The 21,442-nt window shown below is 40.0% G+C and overlaps 1 protein-coding gene across 2 annotated transcripts; it reads right to left on the bottom strand.

The window, feature by feature from the left end:
* Positions 1-1,380: 1,380 nt before the first annotated feature.
* GRSF1 (G-rich RNA sequence binding factor 1) lies at positions 1,381-20,258 on the bottom strand. 2 transcript variants are annotated; one of them, XM_025887421.2, is made up of 10 exons: positions 19,787-20,258; positions 17,173-17,329; positions 15,491-15,646; positions 14,955-15,098; positions 14,163-14,298; positions 11,694-11,878; positions 9,468-9,589; positions 8,224-8,359; positions 7,593-7,668; positions 1,381-6,260 (listed from the first exon to the last, which is right to left on the bottom strand). In XM_025887421.2, the coding sequence occupies exons 1-9, from the start codon at positions 20,138-20,140 to the stop codon at positions 7,619-7,621; spliced, it is 1,440 nt and encodes a 479-aa protein (XP_025743206.1). In that variant the 5' UTR covers positions 20,141-20,258; the 3' UTR covers positions 1,381-6,260; positions 7,593-7,618. The 2 variants fall into 2 exon arrangements, with proteins under 2 accessions (XP_025743206.1, XP_073747869.1); XM_073891768.1 differs by lacking the exon at positions 19,787-20,258 and adding an exon at positions 19,503-19,641.
* Between the last annotated feature and the right edge of the window lie 1,184 nt (positions 20,259-21,442).

Raw genomic sequence — 21,442 nt, forward strand, 5'->3', positions numbered from 1 at the left:
GTTAAAGCAGGTTAAAAATTAGCCCAATATTGGGCGCCTGGGTGGCTCAGTCGTTAAGCGGCTGAGGGTCCTGGGATCGAGTCCCACATGGGGCTCCCTACTCAGTGGGGAACCTGCTTCTCCCTCTCCCACTCCCCCTGCTTGTGTTCCCTCTCTCGCTGTCTCTCTCTGTCAAATAAAGTCTTTAAAAAAAAATAAAATAAAAATAAAATAAAAATTACCCAATATTAAAACTTGTATTCTCCCACTTGCTTTCTTGAAGAGACCAAGAAATGAATGATATTGCCAAGTGACAGAAAGAAAGGTTGAGAGCCTCTTTAGTTCAGTTAGAACCAGGTATGTTTTGGGACCACACGTCTTTGAATATACTTGTGAAATTTCACCTATGGACTTCAAATTCAGTCAGGATCATTTTAAAGACTTTTTCTTAAATATACCATGGTGATCCTTGTTTCACTGAATCCATTCACATTCTCGTCTACCTTGGTTTCCATGTCTTTTCACCCGGTACTTTCAAAATCATTTCACTCTAATGACCTAATTCTGACACAAAGCCTAGCAGCCATAAAAGGGGAGATTTAAGAGTTGCACCACACAGGGGTGCGTGGATGGCTCAGCTGGTTGAGCATCTGCCTCTTGATTTTGGCTCAGGTCATCTCAGAGTCATGAGATCAAGACCCATGTCGCACTCCACGGTCAGCATGGAGTCGGCTTGGGATTCTCTCTCCCTCTCCTGCTGCCCCTCCCCCTACTCGCATGCTCTCCAAAATAATAAATAAGAATTACACCACATAAAAATAATTTCTGCCATGATAAGCAAACAAAATGACAAAGCGCTGAGGGGAAAGGTATTTAGTTAGCTCACTGCAAGAATAAAGGGTTCCTATTAAGAAAAAAAAACAAACACAATAGAAAAGTGGTCAATAAATATCCCCGAAAGGCAACTGGCAAAATTCAGTTTGTGGAAACCTCTACAAGTTAATCTTATTTCTTCAAATAAGGGCAAAAGAAATGGAAGGGGAAACACACAGATTAAAAGAAATAATAGGCACTTCATCTTCACTAAAGAAGATATTTGTATGGCCAATAAGCTTATGAAAAAATGTTCATTATCATCAACTGTGATGAACAGCAAATTAAAACCACAATGAGATACCACTACACACAGAGTGGCTAAAATTACAAGCTGGAACCAAACGGTGAGGATGTGGACCTATTGGAACTCTCATATTGCTGGTTTTACAAAAAAAGATGACTTTAGAAAAAAATATGTCAATTGCTAGTAAAATTAAAAATATATCAATCTTACAACTCAGGATATTCAACTAAGTACTACCCAAAAGAAATTAAAACGTAGATCCACAAAAAGGCTTGCACAAGAACGTTCATAGCAACTTTATTCATAAAAGCCAAAAACTAGAAACAGCCCATTGTCCATCAGTTGTTCATCTAAGTGAAAAGGTTAAACTGTGGTATTTTCCTACAATGGAATACTACTCGGCAATGAAAAAGGAACAAAGAACTGAAACATATAGATGAAATCTCAAAACATGCGGAGTGAAAATTTACACAAGAATACATACTGTATGATCCCATTTATACGAAGTTCTAGAATAGGTCAACCAATCTATGGTAAAAACAAAATCCTAACAGGCAGAAGGGACGGGAGAGGTGCAGGACTTGACTGGGTAAAGAAATTTTCTGATGTGATGGAAATGTTCCATAGCTTGCTAGAGGTTTGTGTTACACAGTTGTACATTAAAACTCATCACGTGGTAGGTACACTTAACATTTGTTCACTGTAAATTTTACCTCAAGAAAAAAAACTCTAACAGTATGTATTTCAAAAAGCTCAAGAGTCAAGTATGTCTACAACTTTGATATCTATAAAGAAAAAAAGACAGATTGATGGAAGGATATAACACGATGCAGAGAATATGACAAAATATTACTTGTAGAATCTAGGTGTAGGTATACACGTTTATAATTTAACTATTCTGTATACTTGAAATTTTTTATTGAAAAATGTTGCAGGGGAGTCATAATAACCAAATGCAATGTGTGGATTGTTGTTTAGATCCTGATTCAAATAAACTTTTTAAACAATTACTTTTCAGATAGATATTTGTGATAAGAAATTAGTATTTTTAGAAATGGTGTTTTTTTTTAAGTCCTTTTTAAAGAAGAGATGTATACTGAAGTATATTCAGATAAAGTGATGCCATGCCTGGGACTTAGGATTAATGTGAGGACAATAAGTAGAGGGAGATCATGGGGGTGGGGACGGGATATGAAGACAATTCACGGAAAATCTTAAACATGAAATGCTACCTCGTAAGAGAATACCACCGCGGGTTTCCCTAAACCAGATTGGCAAATAGATTGCTAATTATGCTGTGTTAGTGAGGCTATGGGAAAATGGGCACTTGCGTTGCTGGTATAAACTAAGAAAAAACAAATTATTGATATAAGTTTAATTTTAGATATAAATTACAAGTGCACAAACTCTGACCATTTATCCTAGAGAAGTTTATGTATGTACAAAATGACATAAATTTATACATAATTCATTTCAGCATACAATAGCAAAAGACTGGAAACAATTCACCTGTTCACCAGTAAGGGACAGGTTAAATTACGTACATCCATACTGTACACTTTAAAAAAAAATGAGACGATTTTATATATGGATATAAAATGATCTTTGGGATGTATTAAATGGAAAAAATGGCACAGAACAGCATGTATAGTATGCTATAACTTGTATTTTTTAAAAATGAAAATGTCTATTAAACATTTGTTTATCTATACAGTAAATATCACTGCAAGTTTACACTGGAAACTGATGACAGGGCTGCCTGAGTAGGGGAACCAAGTGGCTGAAGTATAGGATGGGAGGGAGACTTCACTGTATATGCTTCCCTTCATATCCCTCGAATTTTATTTCATTCAAAAAATAAAATATGAACAATTTACAAATTACCCCACCATTTATTTTCATATCATCAAGGTTTAAGAACCAAACTAAACCTGTCCTAAAATTCAGTAAGAAAACCACCTAACTAAAAAGCTGGGCAGAAGATCTAAACATACATCTCACCAGAGACAATATGCAGATGCAAATAAATATATAAAAAAGATGCTCACCATCTTAGGTCATTATGGAATTGCAAAATAAAACAAGATAACGAGTAAACACCTATTACAATAGCTCAAATTCAAAACACTGACAACACTCAATGCTGACAAGAATGAACTGCTGCAGGAACTCTCATTCATTGCTAGTGGGAATGCAAAATGACACAGTTACCTTGGAAGTTTGGCAGTTTCTTACAAAACTAAACATAGTCTTACCATATGATCCAGCAATCGTACTCCTTGGTATTTACCCCAATGAGTTGAAATCTTATGTACACACAAAAACCTACACATGAATGTTTATAGCAGCTTTATTCCCTTCCTACAAACCTCAGAGATTCTTTCCTAATCTGAATTGAGGGAAAATGTATTCCTACTACATGACAGCACTTTTTTTCAAAGCCTCTGGCACTGAGGCCTGTTTCTACTTTACTGCTGAGATACACCATTCTACTCCATAACACAGGTCCTGCCAGTTGAATGTGAACGCTTTCACATAATTTAGGGGAAACTCTTAAAACAATGGAGTGTTTTAAATTGTAAGATGAATAGGATATAACCCAGAGAAAAAACTCCAAATGAGAATCTGTTGAAGGACTGTTCGTGGCAGAGGATGCCAATAGGGCATGCTAATAATAAGCAGGGCCTTTGCCTCAAAATGGCACGTGGCTCTAAGTGGCCTTCTCCTGCTTCCTCCTCCCCACACCACAGAAGCAGTGAGGATTTAGAGCCTTCACATGCCACAGTGGATTCAGTCTCCCTTCCCACATGGCAGAAGCCTCATTCACCCACTCTGGTTCTGCTTCGTTCTCTAACATCAGTGAGTGTCTCAGTCAGATCACAATCTCCTCCTTGGTATCTACAAGCTACTTATCAGAGTTGCCCTGTTGCAATTCAAGTGGCTAGCCACAGCAAGATGGGTAACCTGCCTGGGTCTAAACCCGCTAGTTTTTTATAGCTTTATCACCAAAGAGACTATAAAGACACAAAGGACCCAAACACAAGAGCAAAATACACCATCATAACTTCTTTCAATAGCTAATGATAATATGCAACCCAGTTTTGTCAAATTTTGGGAGACAGAAGTATGTCTTTTGACTGGATGAAAAGAAAAGATCACTTGTAATCTATTACATGCTTTTCTGGAGATCCTTCCAGTAGCTACATCTGCCTTCTCAGCAATCACTCACTTACTAGCCTGAATTATGCCTACTAAAGGAGTAAAATACTCGAAGTCCTAAGATGACTTCCCAAGAACGGCCAGCCCTTGTAGTGAGCACTCAGCCACTAGCGTAGCAAGACACCCCTCGCCACCTTCATGCTTTCCCACCACATAACATCTTAATGCTTTTGCTCTCATTCTTTTCCTAGAGACGTACAAATGAAATTCATTAGCTTTAAAATAAAGTAATTGCAAATGAATTAATTTCTCACCAACCCCAATCCCAACAGTCCCTAATTTTTTCCACAGCAAATTAAATACCTTACTGCTCAACAGAGAAAAGATCATATTCTAACAGATCACACAGCCACAGACACCACTTCTGATAGCTTGGTACACTCAGCCAGACATGAAAGCACATTTCTACGTAAGTAGTAATACTGACATTGTTAAGATGGTTAATGAACTCATGTCCATATGGGATGATGAAAATACAAACGAAAATTACAGTTTCTTCTTATACTATACCAGGATTTGACGTAACAAAAATATATTTGGTTGATACACACACTCCAAAATAAATACTCTTAGGTAATCTGCAGCCTGAAACAAGCCTTCATTTATTGGCTACTTACAGTACAGTGACCTCGTATCTTAGCTGGCTATCAAAGATGGTTACGTATTCAGTGAGAGAAGACGTCATCTCTCTTCCAGATTATCACCTCTCAGAAATTGGGGCTAATTCAATTTTAAGAACTAGAATTTTATCTCCTGGTAACTATGCGGCAGTCGTCACCCTGAGAACAGGAACAAGGCAAAGAAAGTATACAGGACTTTGATTCTCCTACACAGGTGCACATAAAGTTAGTTTATTAAGGACTACATTTTGAAGCCAGCCATTTTGATCCAATATTTAAATAACAAGCTGTTTAATATTAAAGCAGAAGGTACTGTCACAATGTGACAGAAGTACAGCTTTATCCATAAACCTTCACACAGTTATACATTAAATGCTATTTTTATTTAAGCAAGGCACCCCTACTTGTCCTAAAATATGGGATGTGCTATCCCACTGAAAAAAGCAAATGAGGAGACAGGTTTTTTTTCCTCTCAGGAGCTGGTTTTAAATTCAAGTGAAGCCATTAATGTCTTTACCAGTCAGGACTGTTCTGACATGTCACTTCACAGTTTTGAGACTAACAAACACCCTTAAGGTCTACCCACAGTCAAAAAAAAGTTGGGGGGGTGAGTGTTCAGAGAACTTTCAAGTTGAGACAAGACTTCCCTCCTTAAGGATACAGGCACCAAAGTCAAATGCCTTTAGCACAGGCTTAGAAAGGCAAAACATTCTAAAGACGTAAAACTGCCAAATTGTTGTCACTTACACTCACTAACCTGTGGTATTTTTTTTTTTAATTTCTACTCCTACCTAAGTAATCTAATACACCTAAAATTAAAACTACTCTGCCAAACCTTAATAATTCAAAGGTCTGAAGCCTTTCCTTGCTTTGGTGAGTATTTGGTTAAAATAAATCAGTATCTCATTCCAGAGAAGTTTTACATCAAAGCCTTAATTTATAAGCAAAAGGACAAAACCTCCAACAGACCATTTGTAAAACGGGAGAAAGATTTTCAAGGACAGTGCTGAATAAAAAAATGTAGTCTTTTCATTGGGTAACACATCTCCTATGAAAACAAACTGTTTAATCATATGTAATAAAAACCAGATTTTTAAATCAGATCTTGAACAGATCAAACGAAAATTTAAATTTGTGGTTTATTTCATAATTTCAAACTGAATCTTTCCTTTTCCTTTCTCAACAGTCCACTACGTAATTTGTCTTATAAGCAATTAACCCAAAACCCCCAAATCCTTCCTCTAGCAGTTGCTGCTACAAAACTGGAACTTTATATTCCACGTCCAAGAAAGAAGTGCAAATGAAATGCTTCTTGCTTCATCCTGAAAATAAAACGAAAAATGTTGCACATTTACTCAAAATGTTGCACATTTAGACAAAATAAATAAAGAGAAAGTGTTACCATACCCTTTCCCAGACCATTTAAAATTACAAATTTAATTTTTTTTTTTTAAGTAGGCTTCACGCCCAGCGTGGAGCCCAACGAGGGGCTTGAACTCACAACTGTGAGATTGAGATCAAGAGTCAGACACTTACCTGAATGAGCCACCCAAGTGCCCCAATACTTTTTTTTCTGATTTAGTGTAAATCCATTTAGTGACAAATCCATTAAGTTACAGTAAAGAAAATTAGTTAGGCATTAGTGTTTACAGCCTGCTACAAAGACAGATTTTCAGAGTTAAGCACAGAATATATTTTACACAGATTTTAGCTAATATTTAACATCATAAGATTGTGGGACTTTATATCCAAAAACAGCCTATGACAACTACAGTAAAGAAATGCCTCCTGTATTTCCAAGAAATTACAGTTAACTATCTCAAATGCACCACTACAAACAGAAAAATGATTATAATACATTAAAAGATTTTATGGGGAAATAAAAGATACCACATAACACTTAGTCAAAGGAGGGGCCCCAACACATTTAGTAGATTCGTCACACATTAAGTTAACTCTATGAAATCATGTACTTCCTAGGACAGAAAACTATTTTCATAACACGTTTTTAAGAAAGAAACAGTGGTACATTAAGTGTTGATAATAATGATACACCCTAATTTCAAATATATCATTTTAAACATTTTAATATCTTAGAACTGAGGAAATGTGTTTAAATTTTATAGGAAGAAAAACACTATAAACACATTTTCAGTATAATTTATAGCTATTAAAGGTAAAAAATTATTTTTAGGCACACTAGCAGGATGAATATTGGGCATGATGCTAATAGATTCTATATGGGAAAAATACCCAAAACCACTATACAATCATAATGAATCCTATTTCCCAGGAGATTTTCATTCCTTATTTTGATGTTTCAGTTATCATGATTAGTCTGATCATTATTAAGGGGCGCCTGGGTGGCTCAGTTGGCTGAGCGTCTGACTCTTGATGTGGGCTCAAGTCATGACCTCAGGGTCCTGGGATCGAGCTCTGCATCGGGCCCTGTGCTCAGCACTGAGTCTGCTTCTCCCTCTCCTGCTCCTTGCCCTGCACACACACACACACACACACACACACACCCCTCCTCTCTCTAATAAATAATTAAATCTTAAAAAAAAAGAATCGTCTCCCCCATATTACAAATTAGTGAGTTATTGCTTAATTTATCAATTGAAAATAATTCTCACAATTGTACCTCTTAAATTTACCTTATTATCTGGAGTCCCTGGAAGTCTTATTTTCCCTTTGGACATGAATTCAGGAACAATTCAATATATCTATGGTCTGAGAATGACAAAAAAAGATTCATTTTAAGAAGGTGAAAAGGGAGGGCGCCTGGGTGGCTCCGTTGGTTAAGCGACTGCCTCCAGCTCGGGTCATGATCCTGCAGTTCCAGGATCAAGCCCCGCATCAGGCTCCCTGCTCAGCAGGGAGTCTGCTTCTCCCTCTGACCCTCCCTCCTCTCATGTGCTCTCTCTCTTTCTCTCTCAAATAAATAAATAAAATCTTTAGGAAAAAAAAAGCTGAAAAGGGAGAAATAATAGTCATTTTCTCATAGTTCAGACAGCAACTCAAACCCTTTGTCCATTACATTTCCTAATTAAAAACGAAAACAAAATTAAAAACAAGCAAAAAAAATCCTACCTCTACATAGAAATATGCAAGACAATTAGCAAACAAATGTTTTTCATTACAATACAACATTTTGTCCTTTTTACATTTGATTCAGTAGTATTAACACAGCAGTTTTCCCAAGGAAAAGCTCTAGGCAAACTCCAAAACAGGGAAAGGCAAAGGCAGACGTCAAAATTGACAATGAAAACCATGGGCAGCACTTACGAACATGGGACCGATCCTTGAGCATAGCTGCAACAGCATCCTCATGGGTATCGAAGTGCACGTCAGCTTCTCCAGTGGCCTTCCCATTAGAACTGTATTCCATGGTGATTCTAACAGGCTTCAGCGGAGCAAAGAACTAAACAACAAACAAAAGAAGCTAAAAGGAATATAATGGTAGTAGGCGCAATTTCTAGAAGTCTAAGGCTCTGCATTTTTCTTTCAGACTCTGATTCATACACCCAAGAAATTTGTTTTTAGAAAGTCTCTTTAAGCAACAAAGTAGTTACACATCTACCATGTCATCTGGCTTTTCTGATCCTGTTAGAACTCAAGGTTACATTTCAACTATCTATTCACAGAAAAAAACTGTACAACACACAATACAGCAAGAGTGCTCAAACTTTCTTATGCCGACAAGGACCACTTCTATTACTCCTCCCACACACAACCTTTCCTGTTTCTAAAGAGTGTCCATCCTTCATTTCTTAGTCACTTTTACATCAGGTATGTGCCTGCTCATCAGTTTTTACCAGCACTACATGAACAGAGCTACCACACCGAGTGGTTATCATTTCAAACCAAAGCAACAGAATGTAATGCTCCAATGAGACTGTGTGACCTTTGTCTGGTTAAAGATAGGATCCTTATCAGGCTTTTTGAAGTAATGAAGACAACTTTGAGGACCCACTACTAACTGAAGATTCTAGGTTTGGATCTACCTTAAGTATATGTCCTCAAATTCATGAAGTCAATATGGCTATTGTTTCCCTTTCTTTTCATACATTATGTTATAAAATAAAAATATTTTTAAAATTCCTTTCTCAAAAATTAGGGAGTCCCGATGAAGGCTACAAGCTTCTAAGCATTAAGGAGCACTGGGATTCTTGTTTAGTATATAACCACCCTGTGACAAACTCCCTGAGTCTCAGCTTCCTAAACTCAAAAATGAGTAGGTTGAACCAATTTACAGAAAAACCAAACTTTCTTATTTTGAATACTAAAGCTACATCATTATTATTTTTTATCTACAAAATCCTCTTATCATAATACATTTGACCTTAAAATGTAATAAAGCCCACACTTCTCAGCTGAAGAAAACAAGCTTCCACAACCAAGGAGATGCCACCTTACTGTCAAAAACAGTACAGAAATGGGATATTTTCTTCTCTATCTTTCCCAAGTTCAGTTCAGTTTTAGACTTTTTGTTCAAACCTATTGAGATTGGATATCTTACTGCCACACACGTTTATAATGTCTTGGGCATTAGCTTGGAAAGGCAATCCTCTCATGTGGACAAAATGTAGTGAAGATGTAGTTCCAAAATCAACAGCCTCTGGAAGCTTTTCTGACATCTCCTTAGGCAGTTCTGAGAAGTGGGACAGAAAGCACTGTCAGTAACATAAGAGCTTCAAGAGTTATTAACAGATTATAATTAGGTATGACCTTTCTGTCAAAACCTTCAATTCTTCCTGAACCAGTAAGGAAGGGCTTTAATTTTTTTTTATTATGTTATATTAATCACCATACATTACATCATTAGTTTTGGATGTAGTGTTCCATGATTATTTGCGTATAACACCCAGTGCTCCATGCAGAACGTGCCCTCTTTAATACCCATCACCAGGCTAACCCATCCTCCCACCCCCCTCCCCTCTAGAACCCTGTTTGTTTTTCAGAGTCCATCGTCTCTCATGGTTCATCTCCCCCTCCGATTTCCCCCCCCTTCATTCTTCCCTTCCTGCTTTTTTTTTTTTTAACATATAATGTATTAGGGGTACAGATCTGTGATTCAACAGTCTTACACAATTCACAGCGCTCACCATAGCACATACCCTCCCCAATGTCTATCAACCAGCCACCCCATCCCTCCCACCCCCCACCACTCCAGCAACCCTCAGTTTGTTTCCTGAGATTAAGAATTCCTCATATCAGTGAGGTCATATGATACATGTCTTTCTCTCATTGACATATTTCGCTCAGCATAACACTCTCCAGTTCCATCCACGTCGCTGCAAATGGCAAGATCTCACTCCTTTTGATGACTGCGTAATATTCCACTGTATATATATATACCACATCTTCTTTATCCATTCATCTGTCAGTGGACATCTTGGCTCTTTCCACAGTTTGGCTATTGTAGACACTGCTGCTATAAACATCGGGGTGCACGTACCCAAGAAGCAAAAATGTTCTGACATTTCTGCCACCTAACAAGTATCACCTGAACATCCATGAGGATTTAGCATAAAGATTTTGTGCCTCAAACCGTTACCAGATTACAAAAAAAAATATTTATATAAGAATAGAGAGAAGGATGGGGCGCCTGGGTGGCTCAGGCAGTTGAGAGTCTTCCTTCGGCTCAGGTCATGATCCTGGGGTCCTGGGATCAGGCCCCGCATCGGGCTCCATGCTTGGTGGGAAGCCTGCTTCTACCCTCTCCCACTCCCCCTGCTTGTGTTCCCTCTCTTGCTGTCTCTGTCAAATAAATAAAATCTTAAAAAAAATAAAAAAGAATAGTGAGAAGGAAACATGATTGTGAGTGGAAATAAAAGGCAATAGCGACTCTCTGGGTTACAGGCACTCAAAAAAAAAAGAAATATGGTAATGGGATAATCCCATGGCATGAGTTTAAAGATTTATTTATTTGAGAGAGAGAGTGAGAGAGCGGTGGGGAGGGGCAGAGGGAGAGAATCCTGAAGGAGACTCCCTGCTGAGCTCAGAGCCCAACCCAGGGCTCAATCCCAGGACCCCAGGTCACAACCTGAGCAGAAATCAAGAGTCTGCTGCTCAACCCACTGAGCCACCCAGGCACCCCACCATGGCGTGAGTTTATTTTTTTTTATTTTTTTTTTAAAGATTTTATTTATTTTTATTTGAGAGAGAATGAGAGAGAGAGAAAGCACATGAAGGGGGGGAGGGTCAGAGGGAGAAGCAGACTCCCCGCCGAACAGGGAGCCCGATGCGGGACTCGATCCTGGGACTCCAGGATCATGACCTGAGCCGAAGGCAGTCGCCTAACCAACTGAGCCACCCAGGCGCCCCATGGCGTGAGTTTAAAAAGGATTTATCACACTTCAAAGAGTCCACATGTCACTTTGGGTTAGGAATCAGAGGAATAATTAAATACAGAGGCAAACAAAACTTCTTTAGTCAACATTCCAGCCCTCTACATTCTTTTCTCACTTTAGTTTAAATGATGACATTTTATGTTCTTTTATTATATCTGTGCCACCCAGCTTTTTATATAGAAACCACAAGAATGATTATATAAAAAAACTTTACGAAATAAATATTAAGCCCTTCTGCACATATTCAAAGTACATACTACACTCAAAGACAGATAAATCTTCCAACTGAATTCCCTGGTCCTAAAATCTAATAATCCCATACAACATGGTCATAAAAAATATTTTAAATATCAAAACATACAAAATAGATCCAGTAAGTCTCAATAAGATGCAGGTTCTTACCTATTTCCTTCTCACTTTCAAAAGCTGTCATGGGTCGAATATCCTCATTTACTTCATGTTCTTCAAAGACCATTTCTGGCTCAGTTATATACTTAGCAGTAGGAGAAGATGCCATTTTCTTTCCCTTATGAGAACCAACATGTGTTCGGACTTCATTCCTTCTGCTTGGAAATATCTCTATATACCTATTGTAAAACAATGCAAAGTCACTTTACACTGAAGTCATTTAAAATAAAACATGCAGGGGCGCCTGGGTGGCTCAGTCATTAAGCGTCTGCCTTCGGCTTGGGTCATGATCCCAGGGGCCTGGGATCGAGCCCCACATCGGGCTCCCTCCTCGGCGGGAAGTCTGCTTCTCCCTCTCCCACTCCCACTGCTTGTGTTCCTGCTCTCACTATATCTCTCTGTCAAATAAATAAATAAAATCTTTAAAAAAATAAAAAATAAAATAAAATAAAATAAAATAAAACATGCATATATATTTCCAACAGCTTATGAAACACAAGTGTCCAAAGATAACAGATGAGGGACAAGGTAAGACTAGATACAGATATTAGTCCATGAAAAGTATTCTCAACAGTACATGTCACTGATTTAATCTCCCCCACACCCCTGCCCAAGATAACAGCTTTCTTCATATACATTTGAACAGTATTTACTTACTTCGTGAGAACAACTATGCCAAGATTAATTGTGTGTATGAAAATATCTGGTAAGAAGGGTTTTTGTTTTTTACAGTTGGTTAACAATCTCTTAAAGCCTTACAAGTCAATTCTGTGAAAATTAATGATATCTGTGTAAGATATTAAGTCAGAGTATATGAGGAGCTAAAAACCTCCAGAACTTCAACAAGATGCCAATGAGAATTCATGAACTAAATGTCAATTCTAATTTGCTACCTGCTTGGCAGTGGAATTATTTATTAAATCCAAGCTTCTGAAACCAGTTTTTTTTCCTCAATACTGCTTTTCCAATTAGGTTATTAAGCTTGAACTGCAAAAATCATTTGTATTTACAGATCTATAAAGATAGGCACCACTTAATTTATTGAAGAGATTTATACACTGCCATAATGTTCCCACATAAAAACATAGCACTGATTTGTTTGTTCTAAGACATATTATAAGAAACTGTGAAGAGTACTAAAAAAAAGGGAGAAGAGGGTGCTTTGCAAAACCATTTTTATTTTTAAAAAATTTAATAAAGACCTCTAAATCAATTCTATACATAGATCCTGAAATACATAGCTTTAAAATAGCTTTTCATTTTTTTTAAACTTCAAAGGAGCCAAGTAATACAGCCAGAAAGTAGCAAAACAGCAATCTAAAGTCTGACACTTTTGAGTACTCCTCCAAATTTGACACAAATGAACCCATCCAACACTACATGCATCCAATGTGATGTGATATGCAGTACAAAACAATACCTATAGTGTATCTGTATCAAAATGCTAACCTGATTCAATTCAAGACTCTGGCTTTAACTTCCAGTTTTCAGGAAATAATAGATACAAAGGAACAAAGTGACACCATGAAGAAGCAATAAGATCAACATAAAACATGAGACATTGTACAGGGTGATTGACTCAACTTCCTCAAAAGTTAATTGCATTTGAAAAGGGGAAGGGAATAAAAACATAAAGAAGGAGACTTGCTCTAGTTTAAGAGAATTGTAGATATAACTATCAAATGCCATGTGTGGCCCATACCTAGATTCTGGTACCAGAAGAAAAAAAAAAAAATAAAATAACAACTCTGAGTGGTGCCTGGGTGGCTCAGTGAGTTGAGCCCTTGCCTTCGGCCCACGTCATGATCCCAGGATCCTGGGATTGAGCTCCTCATTGGGCTCCTTGCTCGCAGGGAGCCTACTTCTCCCTCTCCTCCCAGCTCAGTTCTCTCTCTCTCTCTTGCTATCTCTCAAAAAACAAAACAAAACAAAAAAACTCTGAAAAGACAATTTTGGTATAATTGGGAAAGTGTGACTATGGACTGGCATTAGACAATAAATTACTGCTAATTTTGTTAGACGTGATGATATTAGGATCACATGAGAAAATGTTTTTTAGGGGCACCTGGGTGGCTCAGTCGTTGAGCGGCTGCCTTCAGCTCAGATCATGATCCTAGGGTCCTGGGATCGAGCTCCGAGTAGGGCTCCCTGCTCAGCAGAGAGCCTTCTTCTCCCTCTCCCTCTGCCTGCTGCTCTGCCTACTTGTGCTCTGTCTGTCAAATAAATAAAAACCTTAAAAAAACATTTTTTTAATAAAAAAATGTTTTTTAAAGATGCATACTGAAAAAACAGAGAAAGCAAATATAACAAATGTTAATAATTTAATTCTAAGTGATGGGCATTGGACAGGTCATCATACTATTCTACTTTTCTGTAGATAATTTTTACAGTTCTACTACAGTGCATTCATCAAAATGACCCAACGTATGATACTTGAGCATTATTAGAATCTGCTTCACTCACCGGTTACCAATTTCTTCCCTATGTTTCAACAGAGCTTGGTTGGCCATTTCTGGTTCTTCAAACTGCACATAGGCTTCTCCTGTTTTTCTTCTCCCTCTGTAGTCCATGACAAAAGTAATGTCTACTATATTCAGTCCTAGGACACAAAATTATTACAAATTAGTGCTGCTAACAGGAGCCTTTTTTATGTATTAAGATTAATATTCATTCACATACTAGTAATTTTTTTTATTTTACTAGTAAAACGTTAGGCCTGTTTTGCTAGTCTCTAAGCTGGATACATGCCTAAAGGGGAGGGAAATCATTATGCGGCAAAGCTAGTAACACCTACACATCTGTATTTCTAGAATATTTAGGATTCATGCAGTCCATCTAAAACACACAATCTTTTTTTTTTGGCATTAATTATGTAGTAAGGGAAACAGGAATTTAGACTAACATCACTACTAATGTTAAATTTTTTACAGCTAATAATTAGACAATAATGCTTTTAAATGATATAAATTGTTACTGTCTTAAACAAATATGGCCACTCTTGCAAAAGGTTAACTTCCTCAACAGTAAAATAAACCTGCATGAAATAATTCTGAAATGTGACATCCTCCAAAGGTTAGCATAATAGGTCAAAACACTTACATAATCTATAAACATTCCTAACACAAGTGAAGAGTTCTCCCCTAAAGAACCTAATACAACTGAAAGCAGTTACCTAGGAAGAGGTTCATTTAAGATACAAAAGGAAACAATAAGGGAAAAAAATGAGGCCCCAAACATGATATAACTGAAAAGCACCTGCAAAGAAGTCTACGATGTCTTTCTCATTGCAACTATACGGAAGTCCTCTCAAGCGAACCACTCCATCGTTTACCACGGGTGAAGACTTGACCTGCAGGCTCTTCATTAAGGCATCCACATCTTCGTTGTTTATCTCATACACTGCAAAGAAAGAGCACGGAAAGCATGAGAATTCACATAGCAAAGGAAGAAGACATTAAAAAAAAAAAAAAAACTTAGTGGGTTATCCAAGAAGGTAAAAATCAGTATTTTTAATCTTTACGTACTTCTCTGGAGAAAATAACAAATGACATTTACTGAATATTTACTGTGTGCCACCTGTGACTTATTTAAACAATCTGTGAGGTAAACCTGGTCAACATCTTCATTTTATAGATAAGAAACTGAGATTATCTCTGTTTCATCTTCATACCCTGTAAAAGGGTGTATTCATAATATCTATCTCCTCATTACTGCTAAGGACCAAATGAAATCGCCCTGGGAAGCACAGGCTACGGTACTGATCACAAAAGCCAGGACATGACTTCACGTACCTTCCACATATCGTTGTCCCATGTACATGCGATGCTTTTCTAAGGCTTTTTGCACATCCTGCTCTGATTCCATTTCAATTAAGGCATCACCCCTTCGTTTCCCATCTCTGTTTAAGAGGAAGTGTATTCCATTCTCACCATTTCGGATTCTGCAGTCTGAAAGTATGGGAGTAAAATCAAAACCAGAAATCAAACTTTTAGCTCAATTATAAAAGTTGCTAGAACGCAATCTTCCAATTCCAACAACAAAAGAAAGCATGGACTAAAATGCCTATCATATTCTTTATAGAAACCCCCATCACTGAAGACATCCAAATGCTAATGAGATGGTAGTCTATAAAATTTCCCACTTTCTTGAAAAAGAGAGCAAACCTTAGTACATAAGCTTATGATCTCCTGATCATTAAAAGAGCAAACAAGCTCAACATAAAATATATTGTCCTTCCCAATGCTTCTACAATCAGTTTTAAATCCAAAGTTTAAAATATGCTTAAGTTTATACATATGTGTCTTATTTTATCATAATCATAACTATAGGAACTTTAAAATAAACCCTGTAAGAATAATTTTGTTACCATAATTGAACTTTGCCCCCTCTTCATTACCAAGATCCCCATACTGCATACGTACAATGGCAGCAGAGTTGAAGAGGTAAATGGCTTCATAAAATACTTGACCCACATAATGCTATGCACATCAAGGTACTCAATATATTATTACATCATTTTATAACATTTAAGATGGCATCCTCTCAAAAGCCTTTTTTGGGGGGGCACCTAGGTGGCTAAGTCGGTTAAGCATCTGACTTTGGCTCAGGTCTTGATCTCAGGGTCCTGGGATTGAGCCCAGGGGCAGAGCTTTGTGCTCAGCAGGGAGTCTGCTTGTCCCTCTGCCCCTCCCCTGGCTACTGCTGGCTTGCTCTGCTCTCTCTCAAATAAATGAATAAAATCTTTTTTTAAAAAAATAAACAGGGCGCCTGGGTGGCTCAGCTGCCCTTCAGCTCAGGTCATGATCCCAGGGTCCTAGAATTGAGCCCCACATCAGGCTCCCTGCTTGGCAGGAAGCCTGCTTCTCCCTCTCCCACTCCCCCTGCTTGTGTTCCTGCTCTCGCTGTGTCTTTGTCAAATAAATAAATAAAAATCTTTTTAAAAAAAAATTTAATAAATAAATAAATAAAGCCTTTTTTTTTTTTTAAAGATTTTATTTATTTATTTGAGAGAGAGAAAGCGCAAGCTGGGGAAAGCAGAGGGAGAGATCATCAGGCAGACTCCCCACTGAGCATGGAGTCAGACTCGGGGCTCAATCCCAGGATTGAGATCATGAGCTGAAATCATGACCTGAGCTGAAATCAAGTCGAACGCTTAACCGACTGAGTCACGCAAGCGTCCCCTTTCTAAAAGCTTTTTAAAAGGAAAATTAAAAATCACAGTCAGATACAGAACTTAAAAACTATTCACAGATATGTAAACATTCCAAAAATGTTATTAAGGAAATTGTATCACTTGACACTTAGCAATCTTGTATTCTAAATGTATGTATTACATAAAGAGCTATGCTTAACTGGTTTTGTTTTTTGGTAAGTACATACTAAAACTTCAGAGAAAACTGGTTTCTACCACGTTGTGAGAGACTACCTTGTACTCAAACAAAATTACATATTTCCAAACATACATAAAATATACCTGAGAAAAAGTTAACCACATCTTCTATAGTGCATGACCATGGCAGTCCTTGAGCTCGAATGAGATAAACATCATCCACTTCTTCTCCTAGCTTGGATGAAGCCAATTCATACTCAGGGAGAGGTGGAAGGTCTTCCAGGTAGGTAGTTTTGGACTCCTTCCAAGAGAAATGAAGAAATGTAAAAATACTTCTTTGACAACCTTACTTAGAAAATATTTATTTCTGCAAACCAATGCTCTGGATGTTATTCTTAGGAGACAGTTACTATTTCAGAGGCAAGAAATAAACTTCACAAATCTAACTCATCCTTTTTTGGCTTAAATTGTACATTCGAAAGCAACAAACAGGCATATCCCAATGATTAGGCAGGACATAAATTTTATTCAGGGCTTGTTTTTAAATTCATCAGTCCCAAATTACACCTAAAAATAGTGTTTTAGTTAAGGCAGGACAAGAGGGTCCCTTCAATTGGACAAATATGAGTGCCTCCTACTCATCGTGTGCCTTATTAGGTTCTCATCTCACAGAGCTTACCATCTTAGACTAAGACAAGCACTACAAAACAGGAAGCTTTATGTGCTATAATTAAGATACAAGGTTATTACAGGAATTCAAAACAGAACACTAACAGAAGAATCAAGACATAATATAAGAGGAGCCTCAAAGGAAGCATAGAATTTTGACAGCAATACATAAAGGATTGGGCATTCCAGTTTGAGAGGTGAGGGGAAGCAGCAGTATGAACAAAAGCCCATTTGCAAAACAGCAATAATCCCATTTGGCTAAACTGCAGGGTACAATTAGGAGCCAAAGAAGATGAGCTGGCAAAACGAACTTGGTACCGTACAACAGAGGGACTTGAGTGTCAAGCTCAAAGTGTTCCCTTCACCCAGCAGGCAAAAGAGAGTTAATAAGAGACACTTCGGAGTGGGTAAAATAACAAGAGAGCAGGGTGCTTGGAAAGAGTAACCTGTCAACTGTAAGTCAGACCAACTGAGTAAGGTAAAGATTGTAAAAGGTGACAGAGCCTGAAACATACCTAAAGAACTCTATTTTACAAGACTAAGCAAAAACTGGAATTTAACAAGATTCCAATAAGCACTACAACCATAACCAGGAATGACAACTGAAGTTTTAAGACTTGCACTCTACTGGGCTAAAGAAAGAGATTCTTTTGTACCATCCCACCGCTTACGTTAAGACTTAAGTCTACCTAAAAGGAGTCAATGATAAATGTAAACCTCTAGCAGATGTCTTTTACATACTTCATAAAAATGCAACAAGCACTACAATTACCAATGTGGAAAGACAACTCAGGCTTTAAGTCAAGTGACTTGCAATCTATCGTGCTAAGGAGATACTTCACTCCTTTGTACGTTCCCATCATTTTCACGAAGACGTACATAAAATTTTAAGAAGTCAATGATAAACGTAAGCAGTGTGTAACACTAGTAGAGGCTCAACAGATATCATTACAGTCAATTTCACAGGAAAAAAAATCAAGAGAGTAGCTAGCTCGCAAAGGCTTATTAGAGATGGTTTGTGTTTCTTAAATAAAGGTAACATTCCCCATTTTCCCAGAATTCCACACGCACCACAAGCTTTTACCGAAAAGGGCAGCACAAAGTATTGGGCCAGGATTCAAATCAATTAGCTCAGCCACTGGCAGACAGAAGCCATGCTGATTAGCCTCCCAGTTTCCCTAAGTTCAAGGAGAAGCACAGATTGAATTAAGGTAAATACGATCCAAGATATCAGGAGCTGGGTAGTCAAAACGTGAGCTGATATTTCCCAGATACCACGGAACAAGCAGAAAAGAAAGCTTCCTACAAGGCACAAAATATTTGCAATCTGAGTTCTTAAAGGACACAATGACATTAAAAAAGAAGATTCACTCCTGGGTCCCCAAGTCGTGGCCTTACCTCTAGGCGTCCCCTCTTCTAGCCACCCCCAACCCCGATATCACAGTCTCCACGCTGTCCTCCCCGTCGGCGGCGACCCATGGTCCTAAAGGTCCTTCTGCTAAAGGAGGTGGCAGTGCAGAGGTGACCTTCAGTAAATGGGGCAGCCGGCCTTCCCCCAGGGGCACGGGAGAGAGGGGAGCGCTGGCGACGAGCTTCCTTCCCCACCGACCCAGCCCACGTAACTCTTCTGTGCGTGAACCTTCCCATCAGCAGGCTGCGAGGCGCGCCAGGGCCGCCTAGGCCTAGAGCTCTGGCTGCACGGAAACTCCCAACCCTCCGCGGGTCTGGCCTCCCAACTTCACAACCAGCGGGCGGAGAGCGACAGGGATGCGGGGTTGGGGCGTCAACAGCCTCACAAAACCTACCATGGGCCGGCGGGGAACAAGGCCTCAACATTCACCCCTAGCCACACTTACACTGCCCAACCGACCAGAGACTCGAGAGAACAAAACAAGGAGAAAACCCGAGGCCTGGGAGAGCGTCCCTTGTTCTGGGGCCCAATAGGAGGACTGGGAGGGCGGGGGGGGGGGGGGCGGCGAGTGCCGCGGATCCCCGGGCGTGCACGCGAGGCGCACGCGGAGGGGCGCGGGCGCGCGGGCGCGCGACCGGGGAAGGGTCCTGCGCGCGGCCCCTCGCGGCGCCCACATACCTGGCTGTAGCTCCGCGCCGGGCCCGCAGCCGCCGCCAGCGACTGCGGTAGCAGAGGGGCACGCAGGGCCGGGTAAGAAGCCGCGGCCGCGGCGGCGGCGGAGGCGGCCGCGGGGGGAGGCCCCGCCAGCCTCCCGGCGGACGCAGGCCCGGACTGGAGGCCCCGCGTGTTAGAGGCGGCGGCCGCGGCGGCCCCGAGCAGCAGCAGCAGGCGGCGACGGCCCGAGACGCCCGAGGGGAAGGAGCCGGCAGCCGAGTAGAAAGGCAGGCAGGCGGCGCCGGTGCGCCGGCAGCTGCTGCAGTTGCAGCCGCAGCCCCGGAGCAGCGCCCCGAGCACCCAGCGCGTCCCGGCCATGGACTCCGGAGGCGGCGCGGGGCCTGGAGGCGGCTGCGGCTGCAGCGCGAGCGGAGGGGGAGTGGAATCCAGGGCCGGGGAGGGGGCGCCAGGCACATGCGCCGCCAGCACCCGGGGCAGCAGCGAGTCGGGAGGAGGCGGAGGAGAGCGCGCTGCTCCGCCCGGTCTCCGCCCTCGGGGCGGGGCTGCCGGCAGGCCGGGAGGGGCCGCGGGGGCCCGGGTACTACCGCCCCGCCGTTCTTTCCGCGTTGGAAACCGAGGCCCGAGGAGGGCGAAGTGAAGCCAGTTGCTCTGGGGAGGGCAGAGACATGGAATGCCGGTTTAGCGACGCCCCGCACTGTCCCCGCGAAACGCATGACGTGAGGGGCAAAAGGGCCGTTTCTGGAAGGAACTGTGGTACTCTGGTTATAAAGAGTGGGATACTATCGGGGGAGGTTTAGTACCCCCGAAACTCGAGATCTGTGTGGAAGGCCAACTTCCTTTGTTTTAAAATGAAATATAGAGATACTTGCATGCTAATAATGTATACAGCAAAGATAAAATCTCTAATAAGTTAGTGTGTTCACAAGTGGACAGGCAGAGGTTTGCAAAAGGACTGGTTGGTTGTACGGTTTTCCTCCTACTGAGACCAGGACCCGTCTCAGATTAATAGGCAAAAGGGAGTACTGAGAGTTAAAAAATAGAAAAATCTGAAAAATTTAAAACTTTTTATTCAGGAGAATCTCAAAGTATAATGAACTTCCAGAATTTCAGAAATTATTTTTTTTTTCACTCTTCTTGTATCTGTCACCACCACCACGCCGTAAACATTTTTTCCTTTGCTGGAATATTTTATTTTATTTTTTTTCATTTATTTATTTATTTTTTAAGGATTTTATTTATTTATTTGAGAGAGAGAGAATGAGAGATAGCACGAGGGGAAGAGGGCCAGAGGGAGAAGCAGACTCCCTGCTGAGCAGGGAGCCTGATGTGGGATTCGATCCGGGGACTCCAGGATCATGACCTGAGCCGAAGGCAGTCGCTTAACCAACTGAGCCACCCAGGCGCCCCCTTTGCTGGAATATTTTAAAGCGGTCCCCAAAGATCATGTCAGACACCCTTTCAGTATCATCTTAAAGTGATCAGGTCTTAAAAAAAGAAGAAACACGATGACTCTTGGATTAGCTCTTTTGAAGTATTCAAGAACATTGTGTTTAGAATTTGAGTTGTTTACTCTGGCCTACTTTTAGGAAAAGGAGTAACACCAAAGTATTAAATAGTATTAAAATAGTATTAAAATAGAAAGTCTCAATTTTTACTTAG

This window comes from Callorhinus ursinus, unplaced genomic scaffold (assembly GCF_003265705.2).
Source record: "Callorhinus ursinus isolate GAN/ISIS: 27379988/994484 unplaced genomic scaffold, GSC_fseal_2.0 scaffold4, whole genome shotgun sequence".
Lineage (NCBI taxonomy): Eukaryota > Metazoa > Chordata > Mammalia > Carnivora > Otariidae > Callorhinus > Callorhinus ursinus.